The sequence below is a fragment of the Zootoca vivipara genome, chromosome 16 (assembly GCF_963506605.1).
Source record: "Zootoca vivipara chromosome 16, rZooViv1.1, whole genome shotgun sequence".
NCBI lineage: Eukaryota > Metazoa > Chordata > Lepidosauria > Squamata > Lacertidae > Zootoca > Zootoca vivipara.
In genome coordinates, this window is record NC_083291.1 from 1,933,724 (window position 1) to 1,956,595 (window position 22,872).

General features: G+C 42.1%; 1 protein-coding gene across 5 annotated transcripts in view; it reads left to right on the forward strand.

Annotated features, from left to right (window-relative positions):
* Positions 1-22,168, forward strand: part of MLLT3 (MLLT3 super elongation complex subunit) — a 101,602-nt gene extending 79,434 nt beyond the window's left edge. For 2 of the 5 annotated variants that reach the window (XM_035097431.2, XM_035097432.2), the window contains exons 7-12: positions 2,927-3,005; positions 6,016-6,148; positions 9,063-9,159; positions 10,076-10,147; positions 11,781-11,852; positions 18,266-22,168. In XM_035097431.2, the coding sequence (XP_034953322.1) occupies positions 2,927-3,005; positions 6,016-6,148; positions 9,063-9,159; positions 10,076-10,147; positions 11,781-11,852; positions 18,266-18,397 (585 nt within the window). In that variant the 3' untranslated portion in view covers positions 18,398-22,168. Of the gene's footprint in view, positions 1-2,926; positions 3,006-6,015; positions 6,149-9,062; positions 9,160-10,075; positions 10,148-11,780; positions 11,964-18,265 lie in introns of all 5 variants that reach the window. The other 3 variants (XM_060269012.1, XM_060269013.1, XM_060269010.1) reach the window with 3 other exon arrangements.
* Positions 22,169-22,872: the final 704 nt, after the last annotated feature.

The window sequence follows — 22,872 nt, forward strand, 5'->3', positions numbered from 1 at the left end:
GGGGAGAGGGCTCTTGTGCTCAGCATCCTGCTTGCAGGTTTTCTGCCAGCATCTGGTTGGCCACTGTGAGAACGAGATTCTGGACCAGTTGACCCACTGGCCCGATCCAGCAGGCGCTTACATTCTGGTGTTCTCAACATGTTTTAGATTCGTGAGACTCATTTGAAAGTATCTTCATTGCATTGAGAATTCCCATGCAAAAAACGCAAATTTGCTTGCTACGCTCACTGTGTAGCAAGCAAATGGACTGCTGGCCTCTGGTGAGCAGTCGATTTGTTCCCCCAACCTTGGAGCTGCATCGTAGATCAGTGATCACCTGGACAGTGGTGTGGGAATCCCAGTCACTTCTCTGACATCAAGGTTGGGTGGAAGTCTGGGAATTGGGTTGATCGCTTTGTATAAGCAAACGATTACGGTTGCCAAGAAATCACCACATGGCAATTTTATGCTTTCTTTCAAAAAGTCTACTTCTTTAGCCAATGTGGCTCAGTTGGTAGAGCATGATACTCTTAATCATCAGGGTTGTGGGTTCAAGCCCCATGTTGGGCAAAAGATTCCTGCATTGCAGGGAGTTGGACTAGATGACCCTTACAATTCTATGATTCTGTGATCCATTCACTTGTCCATAAATATTCATATAGAGCTTCTACTCTCTCTTTTTAAGTCTGGCAGCCCTGTTTAGGGAAGTTTTTAATGACTTGTGTTTTAATGTATTTTTAATCTTTTGTTGGAAGCCGCCCAGAGTGGCTGGGGAAACCCAGCCAAATGGGCGGGGTGTAAATTTATTATTATTATTATTATTATTATTATTACCTAAATTTTAGGGATATGGATGTTGGCTGAGCCATTGCTCAATTCCCCAGCATGCACAGCTACTACGGTATCTGCGTAGGAAATCTGGACTCACCCCATGATGAGGGTTGTGAGCTGTGTGTTCGGGCTGGGTGATATCAGGTTTCCAACATCACAATATATCCCTAGCTAAACATTGCAATACACCATTATACAGTGGTACCTCTACTTACGAATTACTTACGAATGTTTCTACTTATGAATGGAACTCGGTCCGCCATCTTGGATGCAGTTTAGATAGGATTTTTCCTACTTACGAATTTTTAGATAGGGTTGCTTCGACTTACGAATGTTTTCTCCCAATGCATTCCTATGGGATCCGACTTACAACTTTTTTCGACTTACAAATGTGCGTTCGGAACGCATTAAATTCGTAAGTAGAGGTACCACTCTATCATGATATTGGATGGAGCTATGTAGAGGTGAACAGTAGCGCCAGGCGATATCTGGTTTTCAGCATCACGATATATCACCAGCTAAACATTGCAATATACTGATACATCACAATGTCTGAAATAAGGATGGAACTACATAGAAGCATTGGCTGGCTTCACAATTTTTCCGACATGGTGGTTTTTGCATAGCACCCACCCACACATACATCATGATGTGCGATATATTGCCAAGTCAAAAATTACAAAATGGATATCACGAAATGTACTTCAAACCGATTTTGGATGATAGATCAATATATTGCCCATTCCTACTGTGTATGTATTTAGTCTGCCTTCCTCCTCAGTCATTCGAGAGCTGAAGATGCATTGAAAACAGGGCAGGGTAGCTTTACTGGCCTGTGAAATGTTGCTGTAGAAAAGGGAGTGACCCCCAGATCTTTTCATCTCCATTTTTGGCTGGCTGTACCCTCTTGCAGGCAGAGGTGGATGTGCTTTGTCAATCCATCTTTCTTGAATGGACTCTTAATAGTCTTCACCCAAATAACTGAGTCAATAACAAGCAAGATGCCTCTTCTATGAAGAGGGAAGGGAGAATTTTATGCTGTTTCTCTAAAGGATATTGAATCTGAATAGATTATGGAATACAGTACCTTGGTACTCGAATGTCTTGACTCCCAAACAAATTGACTCCCGAATGCCGCAAACCCAGACGTAAGTGAACATTTTTCGGAAGCTGGACATCTGACAGGGCTTCCGATTGGCTGCAGGAGCTTCCTGCAGCCAATCGGAAGCCGTGCTTTGGTTTCTGAACATTTTGGAAATCGAGCGGACTCCCAGAAGGGATTAAGTTCGAGAACCAAGGTACCACTGTAGTTTGGAATAATTACATGCCCACAATATAGAATGACTGTGGTCATTTGCACCCAAAAATAAGGTAGAGGCTCTTCCTTTAAATAGGTCAGACTTTTCGTCTGGTCTGGTCCCTGTCATCTTCTTCCTGGCAGCAATTGTCCAGGGTAACAGGCAGAGGTTGTTTGCCAGACCTCTGAGGCCTTCCTGGCTGTGCTAAAAAGTACATAAAAGGTGCTCCTTTTCTCTTCCCATCCTCTAGCTGCTCCCTCCAAAAGAGCCTGAACAGCTGGCAGAAGCCTGAACAAGTCTCCTAATACTGTTAGGTCATCTTCGTTTTGAATAAATCTAAGTTTATTACAGAGCTGATTGGAAGCTGGGGGGATTAAGTGTTTATTATGCACATTGCCATAAAAGCGTGTGCTGTGCTTGCTTTAGCCATTGCTACCATTTCCCTTTTGACACACCTGCAGTTTTGAAGCCTGCCCTGCTGCCTGAGAAATACATGTATTTCTTATTCTTACGAGCTCTGTGTCCATTTACTTCTGTGAGTTTCTAATCTGCCTATAGCTCTTCCATCTTGAACAGTGTGCCCATTGTTTTCAAAACCGTTTAACACTTTGCATTTCTCAACACATTGGCATAGGAAGAAAAGCTTTGCCCGCAGGGGAGGCCACGCGGCTGCAGATCTCATTTGAGACTCTTTCTGCAAAGTAAATTGTTAATTATTTAAGGGTTTGGGGAGGGCGGCACAAATGAATGTACCAATCTTTTGTGTTCATGTTTTGCTTGTGTGCTTTCTCCGCCCCTCCCGCAATTCTTCCCTGAAGTCTGAGCAACCCAGTCCTGCCAGTTCAAGCTCCAGCTCCAGCTCGAGTTTCACGCCGTCTCAGAACAGTCGACAACAAGGTACCGATAAAGAGAGCGCACTTGACCATGGCATGAAAGCCAGGCAGTGGAGCATATGGCATTTCAAGGCTGCATTCCTTTACCTTTTATTGTGAGCAGTATCCGGTGGAGCGCTTTGGCTAGCACAGTGACCTTGGGCTGTGCAACAGAACTTCCTCTCCCCACGTGACCCCTAAATCTGTTCCGTGGGTTCCCTTCAGCCTTCTGGATCAGATTGAATGGTGCACTTGATCAAAAACAGAAAACAACAGCTTCTGCCTAACTGGAGATGGAGAGGGGGAAGCAAACAAGTCTGAGGGTTGCCGAGGCATATTTGGTCACAATAAACCAGGCACCCCCAAACTGCGGCCCTCCAGATGTTTTGGCCTACAACTCCCATGATCCCTAGCTAACAGGACCAGTGGTCAGGGCTGATGGGAATTGAAGTCCAAAACATCTGGAGGGCCGAAGTTTGGGGATGCCTGCAATAAACCATGGTTTCTCATGTCATTTGCACACAACCAATAGTTTTCTTTGGGAAAAACAGAAGCTCTTCTACGAACAACACCCCAAAGACTTGTTGCTCTCTTCCTTTTGCAACCTGAAGATTACCAGTAAGCCTAAACCAATAAGACTTCTTTCAGCCACCAAAATTTAATTTTTAAAGACTACGACAAAGAGATTTCTTAGACTTTATTGACTTTGGCTTTGGAGTTAAACACTATTCAGTTCTAAGAAAGTCAGAATTTATATCTGCCAGGAGACCCCTGCCCTAAGCAGTGTACATGTAAATAGCTGAGAGAGTTCCCGTTGAGCTGTTTTTATTATAAATGGCACAATGTGTATTTTATTAACAAGCTGCTTTAAATACAGGAAATATTAAAAGTGATATTCGATCCCTTTCCAAGAAACACTTAGCTCTTTTTTTGTGGATTTGTAAGTTTCCTCAAATGTATATTTTTGTTTGTAGTGGTTGTAAGAAGCCTATTCATATTACTTCCTTTGCTAGCAGGTCCCTGTTTAAAAGGGAGTATATCAAGATCTGTACATTGTGCAGTGATACATTACAGCGTCACAAACAATTTCATCAGCATTGTCCCCATAAGATTTGTAGACTGATATGGTGGTGCAATTGCCTGGAATCCAGGTTGCTAGTTAAATTAACTTAGCTTTAAAAACCAGATTTTTTGATTTTTTTTTAAAAAAAATCATGTTTATTTTTAAAAAGAAAAAATCATGTTTCAAAACCATGACTATGATGGATGTCCATTGAGACAACTGAGGGAGGGGGGAACAGGCTGGGTTTTTGTTTGTCTGTCTGTTTAGTATTAATATTAAACCAATATTGTAGCTGGGAACAGCATTTCTAGTGTCTTTTGCTTAGTTTACATCAGGAATGAAAGAACCCAACAAATACTATCCTTTTGGGTTAGGAACCTTTAAAACTGAATCTTGCCAATACAGAATGTTCTATTTTCAAAGTTCAATATTAGTCGTTGAAAATACAGTCGTACCTTGGAAGCTGAACGCCTTGGCTCCCAAACAAATTGGCTATTATGTGCCATAATGAAATGCGTTGGTCTTCAAATTGCCACAAGTTCCTTGGATTTTACCGCTCCGTTAGTCACTGGGTGAACTATTTATTTTCAGATTTTATATTTGAAAAATGGAACTCAGCTCTTTCCCTCCACCTCTTTTCCCCCCAAGAAGAACTCTCTTGGGAGCCAGCCTGGTCTCCTTTGGGAGGAAGGGTGAAATATAAATTTAATAAATAAAGAGATCCTGGAAAGTTTCTGTGGAGTATCTGGGAAATAATTCTAAGCAAGTGGAAACGCTAGCAGGATTAATGTAAATTCAACAGTATATAGTTGTACCTTGGCTCCCGAACACCGCAAACTCGGAAGTGAGTGTTCCGGTTTGCAAACGTTCCTTGGAACCCAAACGTCCGATGGGGCTTCTGATTGGCTGCAGGAGCTTCCTGCAACCAATCAGAAGCCACGCTTTGGTTTCCAAACATTTTGGATGTCGAACAGACCTCCGGAACGGATTTCGTTCGACTTCAAAGGTACAACTGTAATTAGGTTTGAGGCAATACAATTAGGTTTGAGGAGGGGAAATTGATTGGTTGTAATAGAATATGTGGTAAAAATTGGAAACTTCAAGAAGGTAAGTCGATGTATTATTTTATTGGCGGGTGTTTATTTGTGGAAATTGTATGATTGAAACTTCTAATAAAAATAATTATTAAAAAGAGCTACTGTTTTTCAGATACGCCAAAGTCTATATTCTTTTGTGTAATAATAATAATATAATAAAAATATTCAAAATTCAAAATTTTGAGAACCTAGGTCTAAAACTTTTCTCGCTCAGGAAGCAGGCTTAGCATTTCTGTTCACTTCCATGAAAAAGATAGGCCTCTGTTTCTGGGGCATAGACACACTTTATACATATGAAGGCTAGCAAAGAGCTTGCTTGACCTGACATTGACCTTCGAATAAAGAAGACAGCTAAATCTAAGTAGATCAAAAACAGGCAGACAATGAATGCCTTGGCCAGAACAAGTTGCAATCACAATGATTTATTAGACTATGACTTTCAATACACGGATTAACCTAACAAAATGTACTATTACTAGTAGTGTCTCTTAGATCTTGTCAGGTATAGGATGCCCAAATAATAACCTTTTGGGTTTTGTTTTTTTGTTTTTAATCTCTATTCTGTTGTTCAGAAAGCCAACTTGCTTTACTTAACATTCCAAGACTAATTCTGCAAACACTTAAACATAAATCTCATTGTTGGCAGAAATAATCCTGTTTTAAGTCAACTGGTCTTTGAATAAATTTGCTTTTGTTTAAGCGCTTGCTGCATAAGCCCCCCTGTGCATTATGTCTTTCCTTTAATGTCCTAGTCTTCATTGCCCTCATCTTAAAAACTGTGTTAGGACTTGTTTTGTTGAAAAGCTGAACAATAGGCAGAGTTGAATGTGAACTCCCGAGGCTGATTTGTGTTCCCTTTTGTTTTCGTCTGCCAGGTCCTTTGAGGTCTATAATGAAAGATCTGCATTCTGATGATAATGAAGATGAATCTGACGAAGCAGATGAGAATGACAATGACTCTGAGATGGAGAGACCTGTAAATACTCATGTAGGAAGCAGGGGCCGCAGGTGAGGGTTGCAATAAAATAAATACATTCCAGACAATTTGAATGCGCCAGGCTTGTGTCAAAGGCAGGAAACTCTGCTTTTAAATGCAGAGAGAAGATAGACAGAAACAAAAGTCCACGTGGGGAAAGGAAACACAAAATGCAGAGGAATTATCTAAGAAATTGGGGTTGTTATGAAGGGGAACAGTACAGGAGGCAGAACCTGCCCATAAAAAAGAAGCAGAACACTTTTTTACAACATACGAACTGGGGGGGGGGTGTTTATTTTTGAGTACTGCCTTTCAAACACATGAAGTTGTAGGGAGGTTGGGTTTTCAGACCGGGGGGGGGGGGGCTTTTTGATTAAATGCTGTAGCATTGCATAGAACAGAGGCTCCAAAACTTATTTGGCCTACCACCCCCTTTTCACCCCCCTTGAAATCTCCCTTCTTTAAGCAAAGTGCCCACCTGCTATTGGCCATGTAGACAGGCAAGTAGCAGTCCACTTCCTGAATCTGAGTGAACCCAAAGCGGGGAATTTCCTCGCCTCCAGAACAACTACCGGATCCAGGGGAGACGTTGCCGCCATCCCACAATGGCACCCAACCTGGCAATAAGCGTCATTACACAACAGATGAAAGCAGTGCTATTTTTCTAGAAAAAGAGGTGGAGGAACTCACCCTGAATGCCTCCCTTGTTCTCTTACAATGGCAATGGCGCCAAGCTGAGAGGGGCCGGAACTGAGTTCCAGTGAGTTGCGGCTGGGGGAAAAAAGCCCTGGATGAAACATGTATGGATGGTTTTCCAAACATTTCTGCTCTTGTGTTATATTTGAAGGCTTGTTCATGGGGAAGATGAAGTGAATGTATATTGAATTTTACAGATGTGTTTCAGGATGCTGTCAGGATCCCAGCAGCATTTCTCTGACACACAGGCGTTCAAAACATCGAGCTCCTTTTCACGCAACATAGTCATATAGGCATGGTATATTTCTCCTTAGCCTTGAGTAAAATGATTATTCCTGATCTTGCTTCTGAAATGGGGCTGTACTTTTGTGTCCTCCCACACGATGCGGGGAAGAGACATGGAAGCCGTGTTGAAAGGGACATGCCATTCTCCTGCCATGCCATTTGTTGTGAACACAGCGCTGCCTGTCTTCTTCAGTGTCATTGTGTGTCTACGCAAATGGCAACATCTAAACTGCGAAGAAAATAGTCATGCCTTATGACCATCCTCCAGCCCTCTATGTTGGTTTCATTTTGAGATACATATTGAAAAGCTATAACCCTTCTGCCTGTATGATTAGATGAGGGTGTTTGAGAGGGGTAATAAGGTGCCCTATAATCAGTGCTGAGCTGCATTATAGGGTAGAGTAAAAGGAGATGAAGCTACTCTGAAGACTTTTTTGTGTATGTCAAGTATAATTATTCTTAATAAAATAAAGAAGTTTAAGTGGAGGGAAAGTTGAAGAAGCACCTGTCTTCTGTTTTGAGATATGCTACTCTTGAGGGACCCAGGTGGCGCTGTGGGTTAAACCACTGAGCCTAGGGCTTGCTGATCAGAAGGTCGGCGGTTCGAATCCCTGTGACGGGGTGAGCTCCCGTTGCTCGGTCCCAGCTCCTGCCAACCTAGCAGTTCGAAAGCACATCAAAAATGCAAGTAGATAAATAGGAACCGCTACAGCGGGAAGGTAAATGGCATTTCCATGTGCTGCTCTGGTTCGCCAGAAGCGGCTTTGTCATGCTGGCCACATGACCTGGAAGCTATACGCCGGCTCCCTCGGCCAATAATGCGAGATAGGCGCGCAACCCGAGTTGGTCACGACTGGACGTAATGGTCAGGGGTCCCTTTACCTTTACCTTACTCTCTTAATGAGTATGTCATATGTAGTCAGGCCTCAACTCTCAACATTGTGTGTGTGTGTGTGTGTGTGTGTGTGTGTGTGTGTGTAGTTTATTGGACCATAGCATTACAACTTCCAACATTAGCTTGAAAGCAAGAACGCCTGCCTACTAAGCATGGTTGAGAATTCGAGAAATCAAATGGATGCCCTGGTGGGTTAGCACAAACCCATATAGATTTTGACGAAAATACATTTAAATAGGAATACCTGGGGTGAAGACGTAGCAGAGGAACCAGACAGCAGGACTTCCCTGGGGGAAAGGGGTGTTTATTTCTGACCTGTGAAAATTCAGCCTTAGAATATCAAGAACTTGCAAGTAATTACAACTTGTATACAACGCAACATTTAAAATTTCAAGCAAGTTGGAAAATTCTGAGTGGCTCTTATTTTTTAGATTTGCTATTGGAGTGCTGTAGATAATGTTCTGCTCCAAAATAGGTGGGGAACCCTATTTTCCAGAAGTTGGTATCATGATCAGAGTGTATTTTATACTACTTCTACTACTACTACTACTAGTAGTAGTAGTTGTTTGGTACTGATGGCCACATTGCATCACATGTTGATAGTTCACCTTGACTATCAGAAGCAGTTTTAGCTATGTATAATTAAGATTCTGGTTACAGGTAGGTAGCCGTGTTGGTCTGGATCGAAGTAAAATAAAAAAATTTTAAGGTGCTACTGAAGGAATTTTTTTATAATTAAGATATCATTTCAAGAAAACTGCAGGTGAATATTGCAGTTTTGCAGACTTTTTATTCAGAATGTGTTCAGAAACATAAAAGAGTTGGGTTCACCTTTGGGATCATCAAGTTATTGAAAGTTGGAAAGCATCGATCTTACTTGGGTTTCTCTTATTTGGGCTTTTGGTTCCTAATCTGCTAACATTGCTACCACTTACTTTTCAACTTCTCCTGCAAACTTGCTTTTTGAAAGCCAATTGTTAGGGCTATGATGTCAGTTATAAGCCATGGGAAATTTCCTTTATGTTGCACATCTTAATAAATTTATTATTCCTTTCCCTTTCCCTTCTCAGGGTTAGTCTAAGCGATGGAAGTGACAGCGACAGCAGTTCAGCATCTTCACCCCTCCGCCATGAACCCCCACCTTTATTAAAAGCCAACAGTAACCAGGTACTGTTTTGTAGCATGACTGCTGCAGCCACAATCACTTCATTTCCCCAGTGGATAGCTTTTCTCTTGTCCGTCTGCCTTGGGAACCATTTGATCAGTGTAAAACAGAGAGAGTATCCCTTGTGACAAAAACAGAGAGAAACTATTACTTCTGTCTTATACATCATGGGCGTGTGTGCTTTAGCTGAGATTCCCACATTGCAGGGGGTTGGACTAGATGACCCTTGGGTCCCTTCCCACTTTATGATACTGTGACACATGCTTGGTAATATTATTGAAACATATACGAGAAGGCGTGCAGCCGCTTTTTTCTCTAATGACAACTGTTAATTTGGTGAAGAGTTAAATGCTAGCACTGTGGTCATACGGACAATCTTCAGAAATTTGCTGTGATGCAATTATTATACAAATCACTAATAATAAAACTGCTCGTAAAGTTCTGCATCCGGCTACCATGATTTCTGACCAGGCTATAAAAATATAAAAGTATCACCAACTGTGATAATCCCTGGGATGTACATGTGGTCAAGAGCTTTAAAATGTGTACACATGCACTTCATATAAGTCTGCTTCAAACTGGCCTTTGAGAACAGAAAATGTTGAGTTAGGTTTAGGGTTTTTGCTTCCAATTGCATCATTTGGACAGTGCAAGCTAACTCTGCAATTGTACGCTATCTTCTTGAAGAGGGCTGCATGCTTTGAAGGAGCACCAGGCTTTAATTATTTTATTTTATTTATGAAATTTATATACTGCCCTTCATCCTAAGATCTCAGGGCGGTTCACAGAAAAAATATGTAGGTTAGATAAATTAGCTGCTGAACATCCTTAAACCATTAAGATATTGGGTTGTGGAATTTCTAGTGACCCTCAGTCCTGGCCCTATGATGCCCTTAAATATTTACTCTTATTTTCTAGATTCTAGAAGTGAAGAGTCCTATAAAGCAGAGTAAATCTGATAAACAGATTAAGAATGGTGATTGCGATAAGGTAAATTAAAAGAAACAATATTTGAATCATGCTTCATAATATTTCTTAAATCTGTAAAAAGTATTGGATCTTTCAGTATATAAAAAAAATTGGTTGGCACATGCCTTAATGAAGTTTTTTTAATTACTCAATATTTTACTATCCCTATATTGCACAGTTTATTCTACATTTTAATTACATGACCCTATTATGTATATATTGTTCTCTTAAATGAAGTGAAGTCGAATAGTTCAATTTCAGGTCCAGTTCAAGGTACAGGTAATCTTATAAACCCTAAAAGGCTTAGAATCCAAATATGTGAAGGAGCATCTTTTTGCACACCAGAGTGCCTGTGTTTCGAGATCTTCTGCTGAAGGTCTTCTCCAAGTGCCCAACGCACCAGAAGTGTGCTATGTAACAACAAAAGAAAGGGGGTGTTTGGCCATAGCACTGTGGTTCTGAAATGTGCTTCCTAAGAGCACATTCAACCTTACAATTTGTTCACAACAGGTTAAGATGACTTTTAATTTGCCCATATCTTGCTGAGTGCTTTTAGCAGTTAGCTACATTATTGTTAGGGACGCAGGTGGCTCTGTGGTTTAACCCACAGCGCCGATCAGAAGGTCGGCTTGCCGATCAGAAGGTCGGCGGTTCGAATCCCCGCAATGGGGTGAGCTCCTGTTGCTCGGTCCCAGCTCCTGCCAACCTAGCAGTTCAAAAGCACGTCAAAGTGCAAGTAGATAAATAGGTACCGCTCCAGCGGGAAGGTAAACGGCGTTTCCGTGTGCTGCTCTGGTTCGCCAGAAACAGAAACCTCGGCCGATAATGCAGGATGAGCGCCGCAACCCCAGAGTTGGTCACGACTGGACCTAATGGTCAGGGGTCCCTTTACCTTACATTATTGTTAGTGTGGTGGCTTTATTGTATATCACTGTGTTTTATGACATACAGTGGTACCTTGGTTTAAAAACAGCTTAGTTTATGAACAACTTGGATTAACAACGCTGCAAACCCAGAAGTAGATGTTTTGGTCTGTGAACTTTGCCTTGGAATAAGAACATGTTTCGCTTCCTGTTGAGTGTAAATTGAGTCCCCTGCTGCTATGTATGGGAAAGCATGCCTTGGTATAAGAACGTTTTGGTTTAAGAACAGACTTCCGGAACAGATTAAGTTTGTAAACCAAGGTACCACTGTACTTAATTCATTGCAACTTGCACACATTAAACTTGTCCCGTCGCAGTTTTACTCTCTTGGCAAGAAGCCAGCTGAAAATGCACGAATCTAATGCATGTAAGGTGGAGAGCTTAAATGCTCTCTGCCTTGCTCGCCAGGCTCTGGGAGGCTCTCCTCACAAGAGCCTCCAGAGCTTGCAAGAGGACCTCCCAGAGCAAGTCGGTGAGCTTAAAAATTCTCCACCTTGTGGAGCTGGCTGGCAAAGCCCACTCAGTGCACCATCTTGGAAAAAGTAGGGATTATCACACCAGTTTGGTTCTGAGCTTGTTCTGACTATACACAAAGTTGCGAGTCGACTGTATTTCCATTGGTTTGCTGTCCTGGAATATAAATATTTGTCTACACACCAGAATACAAATATTGTTGTTGTTTTTTAACAAAATGTTCGTTTTTTGTTTGTTTTTGAATGGTTTGTTTCCAGGCATATCTTGATGAACTAGTTGAGCTTCACAGAAGGTTAATGACACTAAGGGAAAGACATGTACTGCAACAGGTGAGAGGTCTGCTTTCTGTGCTAAGCATAGTACTTGCCAAAGTTGAGAACACAGCTCTGATCTTCTAGTATCATTTGATAATCCATCCACAGTTGTGACATATGTGCTAAGTAAGTAGCATGTTGCAAGATTTTCTAACTACAGGCACTGTTTTCTCTGGGGGGGGGGACATGCCTTCTTAGGGGATATTTCTTTAAGTGTTCCTGGCGATGGCAAACTTCAACAGATTTTTAATGCATCCCGAGCATTACAAATTTCAGTTTGTAACGCTGAATTCAGTCTTCTGTATTTTCCAGCTATACTTGAGTTTGCATGTTGTAGCTTTGAATGCCTGGCGTGCTATGGTCCATGGGGTCACGAAGAGTCGGACACGACTAAATGACTAAACAACAACAAGCTTTGAATGTGTTAGCCATTTAGTATCAGAACTCAACTTTTCTTCTGCGACTTGTGTGCTACCACAGGAAGATTCAAGTGCAGAAACTGTCAAGCCTTGAGCGATACCTAGCTAAGTCATATTCTGAGCAGACCTGTTAAAATCAGTGGACTTTAAGTAGCTTAAGTCCATTGATTCCAGAGTGCATACGCTGAATGTAATTCAGTTGGATATCGCCCCAAATAATTTCAGGTTGTTTTTTTTAAAAAAAAAATAGTACTAGTAGTCAATTCAGTTGCATCAAAGGTTTCTTTTTGTAATGAAATTTACTCTTTGTAATCGAGAACTGATTCCCCAGAAGTTTGGAGATTTGTGTGCATGTACACACACACCTCTGTGCACGCCGTTTCAGATCTCCCCAAATTTGTCTTAATTGTGGACATTAGTGGCCAGAAAAACGTAGCAAAAAAAAATGACTTGTAACGAACTGGTTACGTGTATTTTGCTAGCAAGAATTTTTATCTATATATACAGTTGCAATTTGTAAATTAAGCTGATAGCATGTATTTTGTACTCTGAATAGGAAAAAAGCAATCTTCTTTTTACGTTTTGTTTACAAAGAGTCAGTTGTTAAGAGATAATTTTGCAGTGAGGGTCTCCCCCCTCCAATTTAGTACTTATTCCACACATTATAGAGTAACACACCCAGGTACGCTCAGCAGGGAGCCACAACCAATTCGAGCTCCAACAAATGAAGGTGCATGATCAGTTTGTTTTCAGGCATCCCCAAACTTCGGCCCTCCAGATGTTTTGGACTACAATTCCCATCATCCTTGACCACTGGTCTCTTACCTAGGGATCATGGGAGTTGTAGGCCAAAACCATCTGAAGGGCCGCAGTTTGGGGATGCCTGCACTAGTTTAATCACATTCACAATTTACATTTCTTTTAGATGTAGATCTTCTGTGTGTCTAAAAAATAATAATGTGCGAAGTGGCTCATAATCTGTTTAGGAACCTGCATTTCATACTGAACATATAAATTACCGTATAGACTCGTATATAAACCGAGGTTTTCAGCACATTTTTAATGCTGAAAAAGCCCCCCTCAGCTTATACTCGAGAGAGGCAGGGGCAAACAAAGCATGAACGGTACCCAGGGTGGGACAAACCAACCATATGGTGCATGCACAGCGCCCTTACGTATGGCCCATGCGTGCACCATCCGTACGGCGACAGGATCGCCTGCTTGCGGCTGCAGCTGCTGCCACCTGTTTGGGGTAGTTTGCTGACGGCGCCGCAAACATCTGTGCAGCTCTGCTTGCTCCCTCTGCCTCATGCGCCCAGCCCTTTGCCCCCGCTCCATCAGAAGAGTCTTGGCATCGGGGGAAGAAAGAGAGCCGGACAGGTTGCTCTCTCTCTCCCTCTCTCCGCCCACACGCGCCTCCCCCACCCGACTCCGCCCAAGACTGCGGCGGTTAGAGCAAGAGCAGACGCAGGTGGGGATGGTGTGCCTCGGGGAGGCGGTGGCTGTGCCAGCTGCTGCTGTCTCTTCTCCTGCCGCCTCTCTGTCCTTGCTGTGGGGGCGAAGGGTGTAGCCACAAGCAGAGGATCCTTTTATTTTCTTATTTTCTTATTAGCCCCTATCTGGACCCAGTGTTTCGCACCCTAGGCTTATACCCGAGTCAATAGGTTCCCCATTTTTTTGTGTGGTAAATTTAGGTGCCTCGGCTTATATTCGGGTCGGCTTATACTCGAGTATATACGGGTGATTGTTCAACGGTGTCTTTCATTTGAAACTATGGCTGTCAGTGGATCCGTCCTAAGGGAAATAGAATGAAGGATCACTGCTTATTCACCAGGATGTCACAGTAAAGCTACATTAATGGTTTTGATACATAAAGTGTGGGTTTTGATCCCTAACTTTAGGTGACCTGATCCCAGTGGAATAGTTTGCTGTTGAATTTGTGTGCAGCAGACTGGGATCCAATCCTGCCCGGGACCTTAGCTCACTGGGTGGCCCTGGGCACTCTCAGCCAAACATTTCATTAGCAGGTTGTAAAGATTAAAATAAGAGTTGTTTGGGTTTTTGTGTAGCCGGTTTTAAAACCTTTACCATACCACAAGAAATGAACTGCAACGCATAACAATAAATAATAGCTTTTAAGGTCGTCTTTTTGGACATGGAGAATTCCAAATCCTTTCAAACCTTTCTTAAAGGTTAAAATGAAATCTTTGCCATTAGCTAAAGCCCAACCCTTCAAACAGACATTCTTCCCCAAAGGCATTTCGATTGCTGCAGCATGATAGATGGCAATGAAATTGATGGAGAATGACTGTGTGTAAACAACTGTACATTAAAACGAAGTAGAGCACACTCAAGAACAAATAAAACTTCTTGCATCCTGGGTCTAAGTTTAAAGTATTTTAATGTTCTGTTTTGCAACTCTGGTAAATCTGAAGTCTTGACAGTTATAATCTTAAGTCTTCCCCCCTCCAAGTGTTTTTCAATAGATTAAGAATGTGAGTGCTGATATTAAAAGCATTAACCTGAATCGCCTTGGCAGGCGGTCAAGAATTCCCCTAAAGCTTTCCTGGCTATATCTTGATGTATTCTGTGCCCCCATTAAAACGGAGGGGGGTCATCTCACTCAGACGCACCAGGGGGCTTTGACACTGAGGCTGCATTTCCCAGCGGCCCGGATGAAGAATCGGGTTCAAATGTTCATGTTGCTCTTAGCTGGGAGCTTAGAAAGTGTAGATAGCGATCAACAAATGAGATTTTATTTCTCGTTTCTTTTAAGAGCACTGCATTGCTTTAAAATGCATCTGTTAACACTTCCTAACTGCTTTTGAATTCCTGAAATTTATTATCGTGGCAGTTAATGGAAGGCCCCCCTTTTTGGCACAGTATCACAGGGAAGCATATCAAATATAGTTCTCTTGGGGGCAGGGGGGTGCTTCTGCAAGTTTTTCTGAAATTCTTCGTGAACTGCTCGACTCGGGGCTAAGTGAAACATACATTAAGATTGCATTTTTAACTCTTGGAAAGATAACACGGGCTATTTCCCTGTTAGCCATTGAGTGTTGTGTCCAAAGTTGTCATACATGCCAGGGCTGTAAGAGTGAACAGGTGGCTGTTTTCAGCTGACTTGTAGCAATGTGTATATGGTTGGCGCTGTGTATTAGCTTGATACTGGATTGTTTCCAGTCATCACATCCCATGTGTGCCTCTAGATCAGCAAGAGATAAAAGGGCTTACCCATTGAACCATTGCTACCCATTGTATTTGGATCAGCTGCCACATTAGAGATGCCTCCGCATATGCTCCTGTTCCTCCCTTTTACCACAGCACCTGTGTCTTCTATGCCCTCGTGCCCCAGGGTTGCCAACAGGATTTTCCGGGTGCTGTACATTATGTGGTGATTGGGCATTCCACCAGACCCAGAAGCAGGGGCTCAAATTTGGATATGCTTCGTTTTATGTTCTATTTGCTTCCTCTTTTATGGATTGGGTAGAGGGCTCAGAAGAAAATCAGCAGCTACACACAAGTCATAACAGATTTGGCTTTTTCCATAACTGTATTTTCATACCAGAAAAAGCTTAATCGGTTGAATTCCTGACTGCCACCAAGCAGCAAGACAAAGAAAGGCTTCAAAATGAAAGAGGAAGCCCTTTCTTCATTGTCTAAAGCACCTCCCAGTCCATTTTGAGTCTGTTAAGACCAAAGTGTCGTCTATCTCCAGATTTTTCTATATGGTCAGTCACAGCTCTAGATTCCATTGCCTATAAAAACTGAAAGGCGTTTCTCAAAGCAGTTGCTTAGAATAGTCCCTCCACATTTTGGTTCACAATTCTCCTTCTACAAGTTTTAGTTTTTAGCTCAGATTCTGGCCTCCTAGTACAGACGTATCTTCCCTTCTTGGTGGGCCTAGCTTTGCAAATCACAGACACAACTGTTGGCTACCATTCTTCCTGTGCATGCTTTGTTCCTTGCCAGAAGCAAATGAGCATGTGAGAGGGGACAGCTAAAAAAACATTAGGTGCCTTAATTGGTTACTGACCACTTAATACCCTTAATTATGTTATCTAGTTTAATTTTGTTGATTTGGTGAGCTACAAAATGAAAGGAGGGACATGATTGCAAAGGGGTGGAGTGGAGTGCAGAAATAAAAAATGGATGTTATGTCTCAATGGAGCTGGAGGGATTGATACTGAGGAACACCATTTTAATTAACAGTCTTGGAGTTTCCTTATGTTTCCACTAGTTTGCATTAGTCTAGACCAGGCACCCCCAAACTCGGCCCTCCAGATGTTTTGGGACTACAACTCCCATCCCATCACCCCTAGCTAACAGAGATGATGGGAATTGGGCCGAGTTTGGGGGTTCCTGGTCTAGGTCAAATCCAAGGGAAGTTTGATTGCTTATAGCACCTGAAGGATGAACTATGACCGAAAGATGCTTTTCCTTTGATTATATTGATCCATTTCTCATGTCACTGGCTTCAGTGCTCCATCTTTTAGGTGATATGCAGTCCGTGCAGTTACTTTATATTAACTGAATTTTGAAATAAGAAACTTCCTCTCTACTTAAAACAGGAAAACTCCATCTGCTGAAATAATTCAAAATGTGGCAGGGACACAAGGCAGAGTTTCAGCTCAACTTTTATAATGGAACTCAACAGACCTGGCAGTTTGATGCAGTAATGGGAGTTAATGTTGCAGTCTGAATGGATTTTCTTGGTCAACTGTAAATGAGCAATGTTGAATGTTGGCCTTTTGAAATAAATCAAAAGTCCACTTTGGATAGTTCAGCTCATAGAAGAGGGAGTCAAAGGCAAACCTAAAGTAGGTTGCAGATGTCTGTAGGAAGAAGAGGGATCAATTTCTTGCCATACAATGATGGCTGTAAAATGTAGACAGGTACGTTCCCTGCCCCAAAACTAACTGGACTACTATAAATGTATGTTGATTGTAAAGCAAGCATACATTATCGGTTGCCTCAGCTCACTGGCAGAGTGCATGCTTTGCAAAATTCAGGCCCTCCCAACTACAATTAAAAAAGATTTCAGGTAATTAATAGGGCTGAAGGAAACCTCTGGATGAGATGCTGGAATACAGTCAGAGCAGACTCTTCTGTGCCAGAGCTACCAATGGTTCTAATATTGGCAATCTCCAGGAAGGCAGATAGGAAAACATCATTCTATTTATTTTGTAAAATTTATTTATATATCGTTTGATTGTAAACAACCTAAAAGTGTTTTACAAAAGATAGGATCACTTGTTGTAATCAGTTATTTTAAGGATGCAATTTTTGCTTGCACCGTTCTTCCCACCGCCGCCACTGCTTAGATGACATACAAAAATATTACGCGTAGTTTAAGGGCTTTTTAGTTTTTCCACGACAGCAGAAGGAACACACACAAACAATAGGCATGAAAGAAAACTTATCAGCAAAGCCCGTCAATTCACAATGCCGTTTTGCAAAATCAGAAGATAAACCAATAGGGATGTCAGCCAGAAATTTTTTCTAATGAAGAAGATCTTGATTGGGGGGCGGAAAGGAGTTCCTTTGTCTTTCTAAAATGTTGTAATGCATGGTGGAGTCTCTGGAGGTGGATCTTGCCCAAAGATCTTACAGGAGATTTAGAAGGTGTTTTTGCATGGCACAACTCCCTGAACAAGAAGGCAAGAGTGGGGGACCTGGTACCTTCTGAATGTTGCTGAACTCCAGCTACCACCATCCCTGACCACTGGCCATGCTTTATGCCGCTGGTGGGACCTGGAATCCAATAACACAGGGTTTCCCAAACTTGGGCCTCCAGCCGGTTTTGGACTACAATTCCCATCATCCTTGACCACTGGTCCTGCTACCTAGGGATGATGGGAGTTGTAGTCCAAAGACAGCTGGAGACAAAAGTTTGGGAAACCCTGCAAATAACATGTGGAAAGGGCACAGGTTCTCCATCCCTTTCTGTGAAAGGAGCAGAGTTTTAAATTCAAACGTAACATTTTATCTCTCTCTTTTTAACGGCAGATTGTAAACCTCATAGAAGAAACGGGACATTTTCATATCACAAACACAACCTTTGACTTTGACCTTTGCTCACTGGACAAAACCACAGTTAGGAAGTTACAGAGTTACCTGGAAACGGCTGGCGCATCCTGAGCACACGGCAGCTGGCTGCATCGGAAACTGTGCTCTCTCTTTTTTAAAAAAAGAAATAAAACATTCAGAGTGATGCAACCAAAATGGCAGCAAACAAACGAAACCAACCAACTCTCTTCAGCTTTATTTTTTTGTTTAAAGCCAGTTGTCATCTCTTGATAAAGGAGAAGAAATGTGACAAGCCTCAGAGGATTCGCTCTTCTCGCCAAGGAAATGATGCTCTGGAAGAGTTAGCCTGGATAGCCTTGAAAAAAAAAAACACTTAATGAATGTGTATGGTATCATGTATCTCTCTATGTGGTGTCCCAGGCCACAAGACGAATGCATGTTCAACACACTGCCTTATTACATAACTGATCTATTTATTATTGCATACGCATATTCTGAAGTCCTTGAGGGAAGGACTCTGCCAGATGTTACAAGTCCTTGTGTCCTGTGTATTCTCTCCTTTGATCCAGCGCCACCTTCTGACCTTGCGCCTGTTTTGGACGCCACTGTTTCCTGACCTTTGGGTATCCCCTTGAGTAGTTTAAAAGCCCCGTTGTCTTGTTTCCGTTTTTGCAGTCCCCCCAAAACGAGATGCCAAGTTGGGGAGCGGGGATGGCAAAAAAAAGTCTCTCCTTTTTTTTACTGTTCAGTCTGCCGTAGCAGAATGCCCCCCGCCCCCCAAGATATCCTCGTGTGTTGACCTTGGACCACAGTAGAAAATGCGCCAAATAGAACCACGATTTGCTTTCTAGCCTTAGTCAGTAAACCGGTAGGACGTTCATTAAAAGGAAAGAAGTGTTATTGTATACTATCCTAAATCCAGCATTTTTTCCATCAACATCTTTGTGTATGTTTTAATGTGTTATTAGATACCTACAAAAGTGGAAGCACTCTAGAATTTTGCCATAAAAAAAGAAGAGAACTAGTCCCGTTTTCTATGGAAATGTTGTAGAAAGTCCTTAATTTGGAGCTATTTATTACTTAGGAGTTCCAGCACTCAACTGCCATGGGGTGCAGTTCATTCTTTCTGTTACTAAAAATAGAGGCATAAATTTGGTTCTTTGTTCATACAGTATATTATAATCTGTTTACTTTAGATTTCGGTTTTGCCTCTTGTTCTACCCGATCAATTAAAACATTTTCATTTAGGCAGTTAGACAATGACAGGATGGGAAACTTTCAGAATTTCAGTACTTGTTAAGTAACATTCATTGATCGTAGGGCTGTCAACCCAATTAAAAAAAATAGTTGATTAATCATGTTAATTTTAATTGATTAATCAATTACACCTGCAGAAGTTTGCATGTGAATAAACAATACTTCTGAAGATAGAAGTCTACTTTCCTTATTTTTAGAAGATTCATGCATATATCGCTGTAGGCATCATCTTAGAAGACACATTTCCTTCTGTAATTGAAAAGTAGAGGGGGATGCCTTTTCTAAGACGGCACCTGTCATCCACAGTTTTTGTAAGTACTTGTATTAAATATATATTTTTCAAAATAATAATAATAATCTGCTGTGCAGTTAAGGGAAAACATTTTCAGTTGGCTAACAGAGCATCCTATGGTTGGTTGGTTGGTTGGCTGGTGGGGAGAGCGGAAGAACTGCCACTTCCTACCGTAATGCCTGCCAGGCCTGCACCAGCCAGGGCAGAAGGTAGGCAGCAGCCCTCCCGCTAGTGGAGTAGGAAAGCTGAAATAATGCCAATATATTTCACACCTGGCAACCAATGCGCTTGCCCCTTGGGTTTCAGATAGTACATGGGTAGACAGAGCTAAAAAGCCTGAGACACATATTTTCACGGCCCTCTGGAGAGTATGGTGGCTCATTTACTGCAATATGTTTAGCCTTTTGCAGTAAATTCGATTCTCCTGCAATATGTTTAGTCTATTGCAGTAGACTCGATTCTACCCAAACCTCCTGATGCATATTTTGCCCTAGGAGGCATAGTTTGGTCAGAATCGAGTTAACGCTAAATAAAGACATGACTTCTGGTAGATGAGTTACCGATGCTCTTTAGAAGGCTGCAAAAATGGGTGTCCTGGGCTTTTTAAGCTCGTCTACTCATGTACTTTCTGAAACCCCAAGGGCACATTGGTTGCCCCCCCCCAGCTCTGCTACTCCACTACACACTTTTTCCCCTTCCCCTTGGTTTCGATAGCAGGGAAAATGAGATGTCGGCTCCAGAGTTGATGTCTCTTTCCTCCCTCCTTGGGGTCATGTCAGTGGAACAGGTGAGCTTAGATCTGGCAGATCCACAATTTTCCCCCTTTTATCCTCAATCGCTGCAATAAGGAGGCCCCCAATGGCAAAGCTCCTCCACCTTCTCCAGACCTCCCACTCCGCTGGCAGAGAGCGGAGGTCCACAACATTCAAAGGACCCTCTGTCGCCCTCTTCAGGAGCTTAGGATTGCTCCCTAAAAGGTTCTGAATTGGCTAAACATTCTGCCACCTTCAGTGCTCTTTTTCTAGGAAAAAAGGTGCCAGAACTCACCATGTTCTCTTCGAATGCCAGTGGCACCCACCTGAGAGGGGCCAGAACTGAGTTCCGGCTGGGGGAAAATATATCCCTGACCATCCTAATTTTCAGAAAGATTTCTTTTCGGTTAAAAATATTACTTTGATTGAACTAATCAGAAACCCTGGGGAAGAGACGCTTACTGGAAGAAGCCATTCAAGTTAGGATTTCGGTTTTTACTCTCATATGAAAGATGTTGCTTAAGAAATACTTCTGGGTCCAAAGGATCTGTCAGCCTTAAAAAAAAGAAAAGAAAAGAAAAAAGCCTGTGTTTGAGAAGCCACCGTATTCCCAGTGTCTGTCTGTTTGCCAGGTGCCAGCTATTGCCACGGAGTCCACCTGTAGAAGCATCTGTGAGTGTCAACATTCCATGCGCAGGGTTTTGTGCGTTAATGTAAAATTAGGTTCCTACTTAGGGGTATTTCTTCATAATCAAATGGGAATTCTTAACTCTTGTTTCTTTAAGTCCAAAGAAATTGTTTCCTTTTTTCCCCTCTTTTTTGTATGTGTGTATGTTTGGGTGGGTGTCCTTGTTTTTTTAAATTAAAATGTTGTTTGACCATAATCTATGGAAAGTCTTTCTCAGGCTTCCGAAAGAACAAGTGTACTTTTTCTTCAGTAATGTTATGACTCTTATTGATGATTGGCATGAAACATACTTGAAGCGTTACGTTCTTTTTTAAGTCCACATGTTAATTAATGTGCAATTGTTGGAGTGGGAGGTTTTTGAAATCTCTTGACATCAAGCATATGATGTGATGTTGGAGTGTGGAGGGGGTGTCTGAGTGGGGTATTTTTTACACTTTTGTTAACATTTTTATATGAAACGTTTGAAAAGGCTATCTTTCACTTTTTTTAATAGTGCACATTCGACATGTTTCATTTCAGTTGAACACAAAAAAGTGTGTGCTTTTTTGGTCCATTTTGACTTTTCTAGCTAAATTTTGTGGCAAAAACTCTTTAAGAGGTTGTTGGAAGGAGCACAGACCCGCATAACATTTGAGTATATATTGGACAAATCACTTTTTATTTTGTTTTTGTTTTTTATAAAAACCTGGCAAAATAAGTCCTTGGAGCCACAAAAATAGTAGCTGGTGTACAGAATTTGTGGGGGTGGAGGGGTTAACTATGTAAAGGGAATATTACTGCAATTACAGTAGACTCTTAACTCTGACTTGCATGTAGTTCATCAGTCACCCTTATAAAATGTTAGTTCTCTAGTTTGGTGAGAATGAGGATGGAATAAACACATTTCAGCTGCATTTGTGTGTTGAAAGTGAAGAGTGTTTTCCACAAAATTCTGGTAGAATAAAAGCTGGTAAGTGGTGTCCTTTGGGGGGGGGGATTACTTAGTTATTTTGTATGCTGAAACAAAATAAATCCTTTTTCAATTAATTTCAAATAGTCACATTTCTCTAACCGGAACCCAGTCTCTTGGCTATGTGGGGAATTCATCTTTTAAGGATGGTTAAAATGCTACAGCATAAACTTTTTAACTTTACAGCAGCTTTGTTCCCCTTTCAGTGCACGAACAGTGAACATTTAGCCCTGAGCAGTGCCAGATATAGAGCAATGTGGACAGTTCAAGTGCACAGGGGGCACAAAATAACAATATCGAGACGACCCAGTGCTTTTTTTTCTGGCCGTACTCAACAGTACACAGTACTGTCACCTTGATTTTTCAAATCGGAGAGCGGCAGGACATATGGTGAACTACAATCTCCTGGTTTTGCCTCCCCACCACACTGCTGCTTCCTCCTACCAATGCTGCAAATGGTGGCATGACACCTCCCCCCCCCAGGGCCCTCCCTAGGCCCAGGCTGGGTGGCGCGAGGCGCCAGGGCGCCTGGCCATCAGGGGCGCCAAACGCTGGTGTCTACCTCTGTGCGCCTCTGCTGTTGAGTGGCTTCAGGCAGCTCTCCGGAGGCGCGCGAGGAGCGCTGGCCTGGGGCCGCCTGAACAGCTG